General features: G+C 45.4%; 1 protein-coding gene across 1 annotated transcript in view; it reads right to left on the reverse strand.

Annotated features, from left to right (window-relative positions):
* The window catches only part of CENPU (centromere protein U), a 32,236-nt gene extending 14,431 nt beyond the window's left edge, over positions 1–17,805 (reverse strand). Inside the window, exons 1-6 of the mRNA XM_068531916.1 lie at positions 17,734–17,805; positions 14,505–14,553; positions 12,619–12,736; positions 7,288–7,393; positions 3,211–3,271; positions 2,534–2,767 (exon numbers count right to left, since the gene is read on the reverse strand). Of these exons, the coding sequence (XP_068388017.1) occupies positions 2,534–2,767; positions 3,211–3,271; positions 7,288–7,393; positions 12,619–12,736; positions 14,505–14,553; positions 17,734–17,765 (600 nt within the window). The 5' untranslated portion in view covers positions 17,766–17,805. The remainder of the gene's footprint in view (positions 1–2,533; positions 2,768–3,210; positions 3,272–7,287; positions 7,394–12,618; positions 12,737–14,504; positions 14,554–17,733) is intronic.
* Positions 17,806–18,369: the final 564 nt, after the last annotated feature.

The raw sequence follows: 18,369 nt of genomic DNA on the forward strand, positions 1-18,369 counted from the left end.
CCCCGACAGCCCCTGACCACCTACTCCACATGCGCGTGAGGCTACAGAGAGCATACTGGAACGTGGCTATCGTGGCATTAAGAACGTAACAGGTCATAACGGACAAGAAATTCTGGGGGAGATCAGATGGAGAAAATGCAGAGACCTCATTAACAACTAGTTAACAGCTGTCTATCCAGCTGAGCTAGGGGAGAGACCACAACTTAGGGGTAAGAACGGTACCCTAGAGCGTGCAATCTCAAACAGGGTGAAACTGTTCCCAAGGGGGCAGGCCAGAAACTCTCAGATAGTAAGTACAATGGTTTGTGACCCTCCGAAGTACCTCGTATATACACAGATACACAGTGTATTTATGATATTAAAATTTAACTGCAGGGGGATGGTTAGGAGGAAAAATGTCTAAAAAGGCTTCTTAGGGAGGACAACAATGGAAGAGGGTTGAGAAGCACTGCTCTAGAGTAAGGCTTACCCTAGACTCACCCTAACAAAGCCTAAAACCAATCTCTGGCCAGATGCACCAGGGAGACAGAGACGGGAGGGTGTGGTAAGCAAGATCCCCAATGACTTGGACAATTCCCTCCCCTTGAGTGTGGGTGGGTGGCTCCTGTGAATATGATGGGATGGTCACTCCCTTGATTAGGTTACGTTTCATAAGAGGCCACTGCAGCAGACTGGAGAGATTCTCTGGCTAGCTCTGAAGATGTCAGCTGCCATGTTGTGAGAGGGCCATGTGACCAGGACCTAAGGGCAGAGAGTGACCCCGCTTTAACCAGAGAGAAAACAAGAACCTCAGGCCTACAACGGCAAGGATCAGAATTCTACCAATAGCTTGCATGATCTTAGACGGGGACCCCGGGCCTCAGATGAGATTTCAGTCCTGGCTGGCACCTTGACTCCAGCCTGTGAGACCCCGAGCAGGGAATCCAGCTAAGGTGAGGCTGGACTTCTGACCTATAGAAACTATGAGGTATAAATGCATGTTGTTTGAAGTCACAAAATTTGTGGTATTTTGTTATGCAGCTACTGAAAACTATTACAGAGGTTGAGTCCCACTGAGTTAGAGAGGCTTGGAAGACACCTTACGCTTTCCACAGATTGACCCTAACGAAGGATAAACCACACTACAGAAGTTCAAGATGATCAGCCAATAATTAAGATACCTCTTAGCATGAAAGTCAGCATTCAGAAGAAAACACAACTCAAAATCTCAACAACCTATCAACAATGTGGAATATATAATTAAAAAGTATTAGATTAAAAATGTTATACAAAAAATGTAACCTATAGTCAAGACAGAAAAAGTACCCAAAAGAAGCTGACCCTGAGACAGCCCAGATACAGTCATCCCTCAATATCCAAGGAAGATGGTTCCAGGATCCCCCATGGATACCCAAATCCGCTGATGTTCAAAGTCCCTTTTATAAAATGGTGTAGTATCTGCATGCAACCTACATACATCCTCCTATAAACTTTAAATCATCTCTAGATTACTTATAATATCTAATATGATGTAAATACTATGAAAATAGTTGCTGGTGCCTGGCAAATTCAACTTTTGCTTTTTTGGAACTTTATGGAATGTTTTGTGAAATATTTCCTATCAGCGGTTGGTGGAATCTATGGATGTGGAACCTGCAGATACAGAGGGCTGACTCTACCTGACTTAGAAAACAAAGACCTTAAAGCAGCTGTCATAAATATGTCCAAAGAAGGAAATGATGGTCTTAATGATTATGCAGATCGGGAATCTCAGCCAAGAAATAGAAACTATGGGAAAAAAAAAAGAAATTCTAGAACCCCAAAGCATGCTACTAAAAAGGAAAAGTCACTGGGTGATGTTTTATTTCCTGTGGCTGGTGTAATAAACGACCACAGCTTCGTGGCTTTAAACAACAGAAATTTCTTCTCCCACAGTTCTGGAGTTCAGAAGCCTGAAATCCATTTCAATGGGCCAAAATGAAGGTGCCGGCATATTATGACATATTAAAAGCTTGATTAAAAGATATTATATATTGATATGTCAAGAATCTTAAAATAGAATACATATGACCCAGAAATCTTATCATAGCAATTTCTTCTAAGGAAATGATCAAGGATGTGCACAAAGATTTAGCTAGAAAAGAAAATCATCAAAGCACTTACATTTTAAAAATTACAATTGCTCATTAGTAAGAGATTAAACTATGGCACGTTCATGAATGAAATATCATGCATTTATTAAAATGGTATGTAGAATACTTAATGACAAGGATATGGTTCCACTTAGGGTGAGAAAAGCTCAATAAAGAATTGAAGAGTATAGACCAAAAGATGTGGTGGTTATTTTATTTTTGGGGTGATGGAATTATAGGTGATTTTATCTGCCTTTCCATACCTTCCAAATTTTCTAAAACAAACTTATTTTTATAATAAGAAAAGTATAAAACTTATCTTTTAAAAGAAGTGAAGGAAAAAACGAAAATGCTTTGTTTTCCTCCTAGACATTTTCTATCAACCTTTTTTCTCTCCAGGGGGATAGCAGACACTCTCCTACCAGTTGACTTTCTGTTTCCAGGGTCTCTTTTTCAACAGAGGGCTTGGCACCAAGGGGTCCCACCTTTTTAAGCATGACTGATTCAGCTGGTTTCTCTGAAGGTTCTGAAGATGCTGTAGCTGAAACAGCTTCACGTTGTGTACTTATGTTGTCTGCTGGTTTAACTTTTCTTCTTACATCACTTTCTTCAGTGCTTTCAGATTCATCACTAATGGGCTTGAGTTTTCTTCCTGGCTATGTCAAGAAAACAGCATTACTGTTTTGAAAGTACAGATGCTTATCATTCCTGCTATATTAGATAACCATAAAGTCCACATTTCTTATCTCTAAACTTCAAGACTGAACATAATAGAAGATGGCAACACGATTAGCAGATAGGACCTCGACTAAAGGGCTCCAAGCAGACACTCCCAACAAATCGCTCTGCCTTTGTAAACCACCATCTAAACACATTACATGAACACTATGAAAACTGACAAGGTACACAGAGATTTGAGATCTCTGTAATGAAAAACACTTCAGATACAAAAATATTTCATTTTTTTATTAAAAAATCTTCTAAAACATTATATACTCTTTATGAAAAATGTTGCTACAGAACATTTTCTCTATTTGCATCCAACCTAAATGGATATGAAATATCTTACAATTTAAGATAGGAGAACACGCCTACATACCTTTTTTGCACTAATTTTTACAGACTCATTTTCACTTGCTTCAACGTCAGAAGTGTCCGAACTGTACCAAAGAACAAACCATCAATATCTTGCACGCATTTCATTTTTATTGACATATGTCTTCTAAAAGCTGCTCCTCCAACACAAAAACAAGCTTGATTTATAAGGAGATTTCCCACCTGTCACGGGTGGGCCTGCCACCTTCCCAGATTTACTGATCATCTCCACACCTTCCCACACCCAGGCCACATCAGTTTAGTGCTGGCAGGCAAGTAAGTGTCCCATAACTGCAGTACCTCATGGTCCTGTCTGAGAACCGCTCTTTCCTCCCCGTCACCACTCCCAGGTGTACGGGCCATCATCTGTACTAATCCACAGACACTAGGCCCATGCTCAGGGGATAGAAAAGGGAATACCTTCTTTCATCCTTTGAAAAGGAAAAAATAACCCTCAATTTCCGATGAGAGTTCTTTCATTTTTTTCATTCAATTCAATACAACAAACATTTATTTAACACCAACCTCAAAATGCAAGTACAAGGAATAAAATTACTTGAAAAATGAGGAGCCTTCCTTTAATGGGTTCACTGACTAGCAGGAAGGCCGAAGACAGTGAGTGCAGAGGATGTGGATGAATGGCTGGGGAATCAGGAAACACATCATGGTTATGAGACTTGAGATGACTTCTGAAAACACTTTTCCAGGCAAAGAAACAAAGGGAAGGGGATTTAAGGAAGAGGGAAAAGTAAACATAAAAGCACAGGGGTGTAAAACAGCCTGGCCCGTTCGACGTACGGGAATCAGAGTACAGAGCGAGTGTCTTGCTAAAGAGAAGCTAACACTACAGAAGAAGCCAGAGGCTAGGACAGGGGAGGCACCGAGGTGGCCAGAGGCGTCCTGCTCAGACCAGCCTGTGCTTGGCCGCCGTGCCAGGGCGACCCTCGCGTGGCGGCCACTGCTGCCCGGCCTTCCCCTCAGAGGTGCCCACCACCTCGGGGCGGCCAGAGCTGTGAGAGCTGCGCTGCGGCCTGAGGCCATCTCTGCTCAATCCGGATTCTTCCACCTGTAACTTTCCCTGATGTGGCTAATAAATCTCTTCAGTTCTCACTCTGCCTCAGGGTCTACTTACCCGAGGAGCCAGACAGACACAGGGGCCCCCATACCACGCCTACAGGTTGGGGGTGAGGGAGCCAAGGCCTCCATGCTAGACACACGCACTGGAAGTGGGGTGGGTGGTGGTGATCGCACAGACAAAGGGACCAGCGGCAGGTGCCTGAGCCGTGCCCACAGGGAGGCGGAGGGTGTATGGAGAGAAGAAAAGCAGATTCTCAAGGGAGTCACAGGTCAGAACAAAGGAGACCGGTCAGAGAACAGAAGGTACCAGGAACAGTTCCCAGACAGCTTTGTGGGGTGACTGGGTGACAGCAGGACCATCAAGCTAGAGAACACCAAAGGAGCTCGTTGACACCAGACGAGGGAGGAATGATGGAGCTTGGTTTTGGCTTTGCTGAGCCCGAGGTGCCGATGGGCACCTAGGGAAACGTGGTAGAGGTGCAGGACAGCCGGGCCTCGGGAGAGGCTGGGCAAGAGGGAGAGCTGGGGTCAGCGCTTATGGGTCGTTAAAGCCACGAGAGGAATACGGGGGAGGGTGGAGAGGAGAGGGTGAAAGCAGACTCGCAGACACAGAAAGAGGAGAGGAGATCTGGGAACAAACAACTCGACAGCCCTGGACAGGCCCGGGGCCTGGCTGCTGATGCCGCCATGAGTCCTGGGAAATGCTGATGCGCCCTCCCTCTCCCTCCCTCTCTCCCCACCCGTGCCCCTCCCCGTGCATCCCTTCTTCCCAGACTTCCTTCTGTATCCATATATAAGCCCGGTCTAACTAACCCAAATAAAGTTTTTTGTCTGGATGTATCACACCACCAAAACCAAGATTACCAAGGACACCCACCCTGTTAAACCAACCCATGTGTTCAGCCTTTCCCTGACTGGCGTTTGATCCTCCCGAGGACACACACTTACTCACTCCCCCCGCCTCTCCCGAGAACAAACCCTCTCCTGGCTTCCTTCTTCCCCCTCTGGCCACTGGTCTTCTCTCTGCTTTGCAAGCTCCTTCTCCTCCACGTGGACAGATGCCAGGTTTTCTTGCAGGGTGGTCCCAGGTCCCCACCTCCTCTCAGTCCACCGTCTCTCCCTGGGAGTGCTCACCCGTGCCTACACCTCCTGTACCAAAGCACTGCAGTCTGAACTCCAGCTCAGCCCCTCCTGGGAGCGCCAGACCCAAGTACACACCAGTCTCCCTGACATCTCCACACCAAGTTCATGATCGCCTCACGATGACAGGAGTACTCAATCTCCTAGGTAGCCCTATCCTACTCAATGGCACAATCTCAATCCACTTACACGACAGAAAGCCAGGAGTTGTCCATGACAAATAGGATTAATTTCACTCATGTTTAAATGAAGTCACAGACGTCAAGAAGAAGATGACCAACACTAGAAAACTGGAAAAAGGATATAAAGAGTGTGCAAAAAGAAATTCAAGGACTTGTAAAACATATAAGAGATGCTATTTAACTCAGTCATGAGGAAAATACAAACTAGAACTAGACTGAGACAGCATATCACACTGGCAAAACTCCAAGTCTGATACCACGCTGGTGGGAACGTGGCAGTAACTATGCAAATTGCTAACATATTTCACTTGACTGAGGATTTCCCTTATGTATACATCCCACAGAAATATAGGCACATATGTGAAAAATACAGGCACGTGTGTCAAACGGCATATGTGCCAGGTTACTGACTGACTACAGCACTGCTGGTGACGGCAGAAGACTGGAAACAACCCAACTGCCTGTTGATCCAGGACTAGGGAAATAAACTGTGGAAGATCCGAACTATGCAAAGCCTGCGACTGTGAACGGAAGCACGAGGAAGCTCCATACGCTCTGATCTGGAAAGATCTCCAAGCTACAGAGAGCGGAAGAAGCCAGGCAGCAAGGTATCCTGCCGTTCCGAAAAGGTTAGAACCCTGTATTCTTACTCTGACGTGCACAAAGAAACTGTGAAAAGACATATAGGAAATTAATAGTGGGGGAGAAGGAAGACGTGGATGCAGGAGCTGGGTGATGGTGGAGAGGACATAAAGACTATTATTAACCGTTTTATATTTTTAAACCATGTGAACGTGTCACCTATTCAAAAATTCTTCTTGAAAAATTACATTCACCACCATTTAAAACGAACTGTGCGGTTTTCCAAATATTTGGCTTTTGTTACCGATTTCCAATAACATCTCATAGAAAAACTGGAGTCTCCCAAATAACCAAGTGCCATAAGGTTTCCCCAGTGCAGAGAACCTCAGAAAGATGTCCTCATCTAGATTTCTGCCCAAGTGGGATATTTGTTTTAAAAACACAGTTTTGTTACTTTCAAAATATACTCAGTAACTAGAACTGACCTATTACCTAACAGAGGTCCTTAAGTCAAGGATTTGCTCTAGCTAATAATTTTTAGTTAGTACTACAGCTACTGAAGAGTTCTTCATTATATGTGCTCTCGAGTTGCCTCTGTGGTGTCATTTTTACAGATTTTCCTGACTCAGGCCTCCACATAAATCTGAAAACTCAAACCGATGCAGCTTAGGGACCACGCAGCTGAAATTTACAACAGACTGCGTTTCCTTTGGGATTATCAGCTTCTCTTCCCTATTCCCACCCTGAACTAGAAAACATATCTTTTGTGACAATTAAGCATATTTGTAAATTAAAGGGACCTCTCAAAATCATCTAAAATTCTATGCTCCTAAAACCTTTCCCCTCCTTCTTTGTTTTACCTCAAAGCTAAACCACCTTCACTGGTATGTTTTCTAGGATAATCAGGTGTCAGTTATAGTTATTATACGTAATGTCAATTACTGAAAAACTGCCTTTTCAAGTCCCAGTCTTCTTGAGGGAAAACGTAAGTTGGCTCAAAAGATCTTTAAAAAGTTTTGGTTTTATAAGCTTCTATCTTAAAGAACATCTCAGAAATCCCATTAACCATGAGTAAACAGTTGCTTGACATCCACCCATACCTTCTTTTTGCTTCTTTTCCTTGAGGAGTTGAGGGGAGAGATGACCCGCAGTGCTTGGAGAATTCTTCCTCATCCGCATATATAGCAGTGCTGTGTAAAGGAGGGTCTACAAAAGATGTTTTTAAAAAGGGCATTCAGAAATCTGGCTGTCTGAGCAGTATTCAAGTTTGTTCCTTTACATTGGAGTATAAAGCAACCTGTGTTTAAATGGCTAACAAAATCAAAGCCAATTACATATGCTACTTATGATCTCACACCTCAACAAGAAAAAATGTAAACCATTTCACCAATAAATACATGGATAGTTAAGCTATAACCTTACTGTCCTTATATGTTATATGGAAACGTTTAAATGAGCTAAAAGATAAACAGGAGGTCTGACATTCCTTCCTCACCTGATGGAACATCACACATCTACCTGGGAGACACAGCATGAACAATAAACTCAGAGGTCTGGAGCGCCGGCCCCACTCCTGCAGCTCCATTACCCCACCGAGTGCCTGGCGCAGGGTGGGTGCTCGACATCTGTGGACGACTGGCCCTTTGGGGAGGGACCCCAGTCCTTCCGCACTTCCCCTCCTCTCTCCTTTACTCTAGAGCCTTGAGCTAAGCATAAAAAGTTAACTGGAATGGGGACTTGCCTGGTGGTGCGGTGGTTAAGAATCCGCCTGCCAATGCAGGGGACACAGGTTTGAGCCCTGGTCCGGGGAGATCCCACATGCCGCGGAGCAACTAAGCCCGTGCGCCACAACTACTGAGCCTGCGCTCTACAGCTTGTGAGCCACAGCTACTGAAGCCCATGCGCCTAGAGCCCATGCTCCGCAACAAGAGAAGCCACTGCAATGAGAAGCCCGCGCACCTCAACGAAGAGCGGCCCCAACTAGAGAAAGCCTGCGCACAGCAACAAGACCCAACACAGCCAAAACTAAAAAAAAAATTAAAATAAAAAAAAAGGTTAACTGGAATGAAGATAAAGGAGATAATGAGATAATGAAGATACTGGAGACACAGAGATAAAGGAGCGGAGACCACGTGGCCTTGGTGGGAGGATGCTCCCACCTGCTGAGGAAGGGGCGTCACAGGCGAGGCCTCGGCGGCCCGGCCTGGGCTTGTGGCGGGGGAGGGAAGGGGCGTCACAGGCGAGGCCTCGGCGCCCCGGCCTGGGCTTGTGGCGGGGGAGGGAGGAGGCCAGCAGCGTGGGGCGAATGGCTGCAGGCGCACCTGGTGAGACCAAGCACCCACCTCTTCACGCTCAGGCTTTAGCGCGCTGCACACATTTAAATGTTCTCAGATTTAAACATTTCGGCTGCTTATATAATGAACATAGCAACTGCACAATTTTAAAGTTAGTAATATACTTTGTATTGGCCTCAACGAGGCAAAGGGCTTTATTTACTTTACTACTGGGAATAACAAGGAAAGAAAAGAAAACTAGACCAATTTTGAATCTCCATATGGAACCAGTCACACAAGCTGTACTCTTACTACTCAACACTAAAAAGATAAATAACCTGATTTCAACCCAAGTAAAGGATGTGAACAGACACTTCTTCGAAGAAGATACAGGCGTACCTCGTTTTACTGCACTTCGCTTTATTGCGCTTTGCAGACACTGCATTTTTTACAAATTGAAGGCTTGTGGCAACCCTGCACTGTCAGATGATGATTAGCAATAAAGTACTTTTTAATTAAGGAATGTATATTGTTTTGTTACACATAATGCTATTGCACACTTAATAGATTACAGTGTAGTGTAAACATAACTTTTATACGCACTGGAAACCAAAGAATTCGTGACTCACTCTATTGCAATATTTGCTTTATGGCAGTGGTCTGGAACCGAACCTGCAATATCTCCAAGGTGTGCCTGCATACAAATGGCCGATAAACGCACTGAAAAGATGCTCAACATTAGTCATTAGGGGAATCCAACTCAAAACCACATTGAGATACTACCGCACATCCATGTGAATAGCTATTATCAAAAAAAACAAAGAACAAGTAATGGTGAGGATGTGGAGAAACTGGAATCCTTGTGCATTGCTAATGGTGCAACTGCAGTTCCTCAAAAAAATTAAACCCAGAATTATCATATGATCCAGCAATTCCACTTCTGGGCATATACACAAAAGAAGGGAAAGCAGGACTGGGACAGATACCTGTACACCTATGTTCATAGCTGCATTATTCAAAATAGTCAAAAGGTAGAAGCAACCCAAGTGTCCACTGACAGGTGACTGGATAAACAAAATGTGGTCTATATGTAAAATGTATACACCACACTGTTAAAAAGGAAGTTCTGACACATGCTACAACATGGATGAACTTTAAAACATAATGCTACATGAGAAAAAGGATACAATAGTACAAATATTGTACGCTTCCTCTCACATGAGTGGTCAAATTCATAGAAACAGGAAGCTAGAAGAGGGAGAGGGGAGCGAGGTGCCGTCGGCTAATGGGCAGAGAGCTTCATTCAGGGGACAGGACAAAGCCCTGGGGATGGATGGGGTGATCTCTGCACAACGATGTGCACACTTAACGCCACAGAAGCAGACACTTCAAAATGACTAAAATGGTTCATTTTATGTTATGTATATTTTACCACACAAACACAATGAGATACCATTTTATACCCAGTAGGATGGCTAGAATCAAAAAGTCAGATAATAACAAGAGTTGATGAAGATGTGGAGAAACTGGAACCCTCATACATAGCTGGTGGGAATGCAAAGCGGTACAGCTGCCGTGTAAACATTTCCTCAAAACGCTGAAGCAGAATCACCACATGACTGAGGTGTACAGTTGGCCCTCCATATCCATGGGTTCTGCATCCACAGATTCAACCAACCATGGATTGAAAATATTTGGGGAAAAAAAGATTCCAGAGTTCCAAAAAGCAAAACTTGAATTTGCTGCACACAGGCAACTACTTACATAGCATTTCTATTGTATTAGGTATTACAAGTAACCCAGATATGATTGATAGCGAACAGGAGGATGTGTATAGGTTATATGCAAACACGATGCCATTGTTTGTTTGCTTTTTGTTTTTTTCCTGGCCACACCACGCACCATGTGGGATCTTAGTTCCCTGACCAGGGATTAAACCCACACCTCCTGCATCGGAAGTGTGGAGTCTTAACCACTGGACCACCAGGGAAGTCCCCACTATGCCATTTTATATAAGGAACTTTAGCATCCTCGGACTATGGTATCCAAGGGGGGTCCTGGAACCAACCCCACATGGATACTGAGGGATGACTACATTCCCAAGAGAAATGAAAACACATGTCCATACAAAAAACTGGTGCATGAATGTTCACAGCAGGATAACTCATAATGGCCACAAAGTGGAAACAATGCAAGTGTACATCAACTGATGAAAGGATCAAAAAATGAGGTCTATCCACACAATGGATTATTGAACTATAAAAATTTTTAGGAATGAAGTACTGATACTACCACGTAGATGAACCTTGCAAATACTATACTAAATGAAAGAAGCAAGTCACAAATGACCACATACACAGTGTATGACTCTACTGAAATGAAATGTCCAGGATAGGCAGATCCATAGAGACAGGAAGTAGATTTACAGTTGCCAAGGGCTGAGAAGAAGAAAAGGGAGTGATTACTCCTGGGCACGCAGTTTCTTTCTGGGGTGATTAAAACGTTCTGGAATAGAAAATGGTGGTGGTTGTACAATTTTGTGACTATACTAAAAGTGAATTGAATTGTACACTTTAAAAGGGTGAATTTTATGGCAAGTGAATTACACCTCAATTTTTTAAATTATGATTTTTAGATGAGTAGTTAAAACATTTTTATCAAGTCATAATAAAAGGGGTATTCTGGTAAGGATTACTTTTCACCTTATACAACGTACAATATTTTCTTTTATTAACAAAAATTAGACTAGAAATATTAGATGCCAAATTAAAAATATGTGAGAAGTTATATGTTTTCAAAATTCCCTTAAAACTTATTCTGGCAAAAAATGTCTGATTACTGCTGTTCTAGATATGGGCACACACGGCACATTCTGTATCATTTCTGGCCTCTAGAGTGGCCAGTGACACACTGACAGAAGCTGTCCCATCTGGACAACTCACATACCCCTGGTCAGCCAGGTACCAGTCCTGTCTTCCTAACACTCCCAGGAACACAGGTGAAGCTCTCCTGAAGCATCCTCTGCCTCAGTGTGTTTAAGAAAAGGAAGCATTATCCCTCCGCTCCTTCCTAAATTAAAGCCCCTTACCAAACGACTACTGGAGGTATGAAGTGAGAAATATATTTTATATTCCTCTTGTTACAAAGGTCTACAGCAGCTGTCCTAATGTGGCTGGCTTGTTGACAAATGCTACTAGGAGAGCTCCACTTGGACAACACTTACAGAGTTCTTAGTTCCAACGTACCTAGAAGTGAGAAAAATTAATTCAAATTATCAAATACTCCCCAGAACATTGTATTCATGTGCAGACAACCTTGCTTTTGTATTTGAAGGCATTTCTATATTTTTATTAGTAACTAGCCTAAACGCTGCTGCTTGAACCACTTTAAAGATTTTAGGATAAAGATTTAAAATACTAACCAAGGGCTTCCCTGGTGGCGCAGTGGTTGAGAATCTGCCTGCCAATGCAGGGGACACGGGTTCGAGCCCTAGTCTGGGAAGATCCCATATGCTGTGGAGCAACTAGGCCCATGAGCCATAATTACTGAGCCTGCGCGTCTGGAGCCTGTGCTCCGCAACAAGAGAGGCCGCGATAATGAGAGGCCCGTGCACCGTGATGAAGAGTGGCCCCACTTGCCGCAACTAGAGAACGCCCTCGCACAGAAACGAAGACCCAACACAGCCATAAATAAATAAATAAATAAATAAACCCAAAGTTAAAAAAAAAAACGTAACACTCAAGATTTCAAAAAAAAATAAAAATAAAATAAAAATAAAATAAAATACTGGGCTTCCCTGGTGGTGCAGTGGTTAAGAATCCACCTGCCAATGCAGGGGACACGGGTTCAAGCCCTGGTCCAGGAAGATCCCACATGCCGTGGAGCAACTAAGCCCGTGCGCCACAACTACTGAGCCTGCGCTCTAGAGCCTGCGAGCCACTACTGAGCCCGCGTGCCACAACTACTGAAGCCCGCGCGCCTAGAGCCCGTGCTCCGCAACAAGAGAAGCCACCGCAGTGAGAAGCCCAAGCACCACAACAAAGAGTAGCCTCCACTCGCCACAACTAGAGGAAGCCCGCGCGCAGCAACAAGACCCAATGCAGCCAAAAATAAACAAATAAATTTTAAAAATTAAAAAAAAAAAAAAAAAATACTAACCAAAGGTTTCATACGGTTCTTCATCTTTCTCATTTTCACCCAGCCTGCCGAAGCTTGAGATCCCAGAATTATCAGGAAAATCAAATATATCGGTAGGCTTGTGCTTTTGGCCAGCTTCCTAAAAGTGAATAAAGTTCAAAGTCATTGAACTGGCCCTCCCAAAAAGAACATTACGAAGCTGATTTACGTGGCAAGGATCCTATCACCGCTGCCTAAGAAGTGAGCCTTCACACTCCTGGGGGGCAGAGGCTCTTCTGATCATCTAAGGCAGGGGTTGGGAAGCTTTTCTATGAAGGACCAGGGGGTAAACACAGCTGACCACTGGACAACGCAGGGCTCAGCGGCACCCACCCTCCGCGCAGCCGAAAACCCCCATGTGACTTCGCAGTTGGCCCTCCCGATCCGGGGTTCCACGTCTGCGGTTTCAACTGCAGATAGTGTAGAACCTACTATTGAAAATAATCCGGGTAGAAGTGGACCCTCCCAGTTCAAGGGTCACCAGTATATTAGACTTTGCGGGCCGTGGGGACTCTGGTGCCACTAGGCAGCGCAGCTGTCGCAGTGTGAAAGCAGACAGTGGCAACGCAGAAAGAAAAAGCACGGCTGGGCTGCAATCAAGCTTTGTGTATGGATACTGAAATTTGACTTTCCTATTTTCACCCGGCATGAGACAGTCTTCTTTTGATTTTACTTCAGTCATTTAAAAATATAAAAACCACCCTTAGCTCGCAGGGCTTTACAAAACCAGCAGGCAGGCTAGATCCGGCCCAAAGGCCACAGCCTGCCAACTCCTGAGCCAGAGTGGGCCCTCTCCCCAGAAACATGCCCATGAAAGTTCCTAAACACAGAGGTTAAAAACTCCTGATTGCAGGACAGAGACGAGGGTTTGCAGTGCAATATACTAATAAGCCCCAGGAAGACTGCTCCTCAAATCCCAATGAAAGACAACATACAGAAAACGAGAAAAACGTCCACAGTAGCTCTGGAAAATGTGGAGGGCTGCCATTAACAGACAGGAAAATATGAAGAAATTCTGGAAGATACACAGGAGATGGAATAAAACTGAGAGACAAAACAAAAACTACCACTCACAGACCCTCAGGGAAAAATTATTCATGGAGTGTGTGTGGGTAGAACGAACGCCCAAGAGGAGCTGACACCCTCCATCCTCCCCAAGCAAATGGGCCTGGGTAAGGCAGCTGCCTTCCCGAGGAGGGAAGAGGGCCGGAAAGCTGAAGAAGCCCTTCCAGAGAGGAAAAGGGCCCCCTCCAAATGGGGAGGGGGTTAGGGGGGCAGAGGGGAGAGACCCCGCAAAAGAGAGAACCGGGGGCAGGGCACAGAGCAGGGAGAACTCCCGACGCCGGGGCACCCCCAAGCAGGCACTATCAGAGGTGGTTCATGTGAATTTCCAAGGCCAATTGGACAAGCCGCTGGAAAATACTCTGAGGTGAGCTAGCCAGAGGGTTAAACAAATGCACCTGCCTTTCACAGACATTTACTTCTAAGACTCCACCCTGAAGTAAAAATACCGTGTGAAATGCGAAACTAAATGGAATATTATGAAATCATAAACTGTGGAAAACTATAACAACATGGAGAAATGGCTCTAAGTGACAAAAGCAAAATACAGAACGTTGTACAATTGTTCAACGATGTCGATTATCCAAATGAAAATGAAACCAGCCTAGGCCCAGAAAAAAAGATTCAAAACTTTAACAATGGCCATTTTCTCCATTATACTGGGAAGAGCAGGAGGAAAAGGAATGCGCTTTTTCACAAGAAAACACTGAGCTCACCAAGTCTACGAAACTGAGTCTCCTGTAAAACGTTATTTTGTATTGTCAATTACGAGAAAATTATATTAAAATATAAAAAAGATAACTTACATCTTTCGTGGACTGTGTTCTTCCTACAGTGTTCTTTGAATATCTCGGACTAGGAAACAGCAAAAACACACACAACAGTAAGGAAATACTTAAAAATAACTGGGGGAAACACCAGAATTACACCTCATCCAAGCATGTTCTTTCCAAATCACATTCCTTGTTAGTTGCACTAACAATGTGCACATGATGAAATTCAGGTAATGGCAAAATCCTTTTAGAAAGTAGAACCCATATCTCACACATTGAATTAAATTTTTTATAGGTCAACTCATAACACCTACGTATAAATAGCATAGCTCTGTCCTCAGGGACACAGAAAACTCCTAACCCTGCTGTCATCCTTGTCCCTGAAGTCGCAATCAACAGCAGCAGCTGGCGTTCTGCAGAAATGAGCAAGAGACAGCAAGACCTCTCTTTCTCAAGCGCTGGACCCCCGTTCCATCCGTGCCTGGCTCTCTTACACACATTTTCTCATTTAGCTCTGAAACAGTCCTCAAGGTAGAAGTGAATCCCACGTTCCAGATGTGTATTTGCCCAAAGCCCATGCGGCCAGGAAGGAGGGAAGCCTGCGTTAACATCTGCATCAGTTCAAACCCAGAGCTGCCCTCTTTCCGCCCTTCAGGCTCCCCCCAGTGGGCATTAGGATAAAAGGATAAAGTTGCGTACCTTCAACGGAGCTTAAAGTAAACAAGATATGACAATAGTGACCAGCAAGAAAAAGTGGAAACATGAGAGGCAGAAAATAATCCCGCCAGGGACTATGCTTTGAGTATCCTCTGTGGTCCAGGCATGGTGCCAGGGCTGGGGGGATGCCCTACACCACCACGCACAGGCCCTGACTTTCAAAAGTGCCCTGCAGACACCCATTAGCGGGCAGCAAAGTTCGTTTAGTGTCTGAACGAGTATTTCTTTGCGGAACAAGTATTTCTTTATTTGATATAATTTCAAACTTAGAGAAAAGTTGAGAATACTCTAAGAACCTTCTGTATACCCTTTACCTGCTTCACCAACTGTTTACATTTTGTCTCACCTGCTTCCTGTGTGTCTGTGTATGGTAAACTGGGGACACTGCAGTGTGTCTTTCCTAAGAGGGCGTTACCTTGTGTAGTCACAGGACAACTTCCGAATCAGGAAATTTAACACTGACACCATTATCTAATCTACGGTCCATATCCAGGTTTCATCAACTGCCCCATCATGTCCTTTAAGGTTTTCCCCCAGCATTTTAAAAAAATAAATACATGAGAATATAAAACATAAGATTTCTTAAACCTTTGGTTTTATTATGTGTGTGCGTACGTGCACATCCGTATACCCATTGTGATGTAAAACATCATTACTGTGAATTACAGTAAAAAAAAAAAAAAAAGTTGGAAAACTGTTAGAGCAGTGGTTCCCAATCCTCAGGTATCAGAATCACCTGGAGGGCTGGTTAAAACAAGACTGCTTGGCCCCAACTCCAGAGCTGCTAATTCAGGAAACCTGGGGTGGCCGCTGAGAGTCTGCATGTCCAACAAGTTCCCGGTGGAACCGCATTTGAAAACCACTGCTCTATTTGATTCTCAGACCCAAAAAAAGAAGGTAGAGCAGATACTAGTTTTACGGCCTTTGTGATTCTGGGGTTCAGAAAAGTTAAGTGACATCAGTGGTCACACAGCCAAGTGATAGGACGAGAAACCAGATCACATAACTTCTTAACGCACTCTTTCCACCCTTTCTAGCCTTGTCTGTGCTCAAAAAAGTGGTCAAGTTTCCTCCTCACCTTAGGCTAGGAGCAAGGTGAGGCTCCCAAAAGATGGAGACCTCGGTGATAACACACGTAAAAATTTTGGTGTATGCGCATGAGCGCGTTTTAGGGGAAGGGATAAACAGATTTCAGGAGTCTCAAAGGCAAAAATGTTATATGTACGTGTATACGTGTGTGGGGGGAGGAGGGAGGGAGGGAGAGAGAAAAAACCCCACTGGCCTATCAGATAAAGTTCACTCTTGTCGGCTGAGTTTCAGGCCCCTTATTCTTTCCCAATCCTCCTCCCCACTGGCCACGGGAGCCTAGTCTCGCTTTACCCAACCGCCCTGCTTCGTCCTGTTCCAGCCTGTCCCCTACGCTGTTTGGCTGCCTGCACCCTCACCCGCATCTACAAATGCACCTTCTCCAGACCGCCTTCCCACGGCCCAGGTGTAACTCCTACGGCCTTGAGTACCAGCCGGAGCGCGAAGCACGCCGAGGCCCCTCCAGCCAGGACCACACAGGGCCTTGGATGCACTCCAGACACAGCCAGAGAGACACGTGCCCATGAGTCCATGAAGAATAACATTTCAGAGAGCAGTTTTGAAACCTATTTTAAAATGCATGCCCTTTTTGATTAAAAAAAAAAAATAAAATGGGGCTTCCCTGGTGGCGCAGCGGTTGAGAGTCTGCCTGCCAATGCAGGGGACACGGGTTCGAGCCCTGGTCTGGGAAGATCCCACATGCCGCGGAGCAACTAGGCCCGTGAGCCACAACTACTGAGCCTGCGCGTCTGGAGCCTGCGCTCCGCAACAAGAGAGGCCGCGATAGTGAGAGGCCCGCGCACCGTGATGAAGAATGGCCCCCGCTTGCCGCAACTGGAGAAAGCCCTCACACAGAAACGAAGACCCAACACAGCCATAAGTAAATAAATAAATTAATTTAAAAAATTAAAAAAAAAAATGCTTGACCCATCCCGGCTGGAGGCCCTCTTTAAGAATAACAAGCGGCAGCTTGGGCCCCCGCGGCGGGAGATTTAGTTCAGCTTTACAGTCTGTGGTTTGTGTTACAAAAACAAGCAGGGTCTTGAAAATAAGAATACTGACTACCAGCCAGAGTGTAAGCGTCACTAGAACGTAATGTCTGGCAAGTAGTAGGCACTCATTATTTGTTGGATAGTTTGTTTCAAAATATTTGGAGTCTACTTTAGGCTACACTCACCCACACAAAGTAATGCTGACACTAGCCAACGTTCTCCCCTCCCCGCCGGCCACGGTTTTAAACTGACTCCTTTAAACGTCACCGTAATCCTTCCAAGGTGGGAATATTATTATTCCCATTTTACCGACGGGGAAACCAAGGCCCTGAGAGGTTAGTCACTAGGACAAGTTGCACAGTTGCAGAGCCAGGGAGCACAAACAGCTCCGAGAGGCCGAAGCCCGACGGAGAAGGAAGATAAAGCGGCACCCCCAGCCCGGCGCTCCGAGAGTCCGCAACACTTACCCCGAGCGCCGCACTCGCCGCGGCGGGGCCATCTCAGCCCACCGCTCACTGCGCCGACGCAGCTCCCGAAGCTCCCGCCAAACCCCGCGCTGATCCCAGCGGCCAATCCGGGCCGAGCACGCGGGCACGGCCCCCCCCCCCCCCCGCCCCCGAGCTTGCTTCCTACTGGGCCAGGGCTCCTCCCCGTCCTAGAGCGCGAGAGAAAACCCGGCCTGGCACGGCGCGAAAGCGGAGCTGGAGTTTACGCCTTACAAGCAGTTCCTGACGGGTCCACGAGACGCCAAAGATTTCCCGGGTTTTCCCTCACCCCACGTCCGCCGCGCACGTTTTCCGCACTCCTGAGCCGCCAGGGCCCGCCCCAGGGGGCGAGGAAGGGGAGGAGCCAGTGCCGGAAAGTCGGAGGGCGCTCTCCCTCGAGGGGCGGATCCAAACCCAGGGCGGGGCGCGTTGGGTGCTTAGGCGCCTGTGCAGTTGTCTAGTGTAATGCATTGGGAATAGGCCTTGACTTTTACCCCGCTGCTGCCCTGAAGCAGTGGTGTGAGCTTGGCTTATTATTTTATTTCTACCCCAGTTTCTTCATTCGTAAATGGAGAGGGCCCCTTTTAATATTCTCTGATTCTTTGCTTTGTGTTTAAA

This window comes from Eschrichtius robustus, chromosome 21, assembly GCF_028021215.1.
Source record: "Eschrichtius robustus isolate mEscRob2 chromosome 21, mEscRob2.pri, whole genome shotgun sequence".
Lineage (NCBI taxonomy): Eukaryota > Metazoa > Chordata > Mammalia > Artiodactyla > Eschrichtiidae > Eschrichtius > Eschrichtius robustus.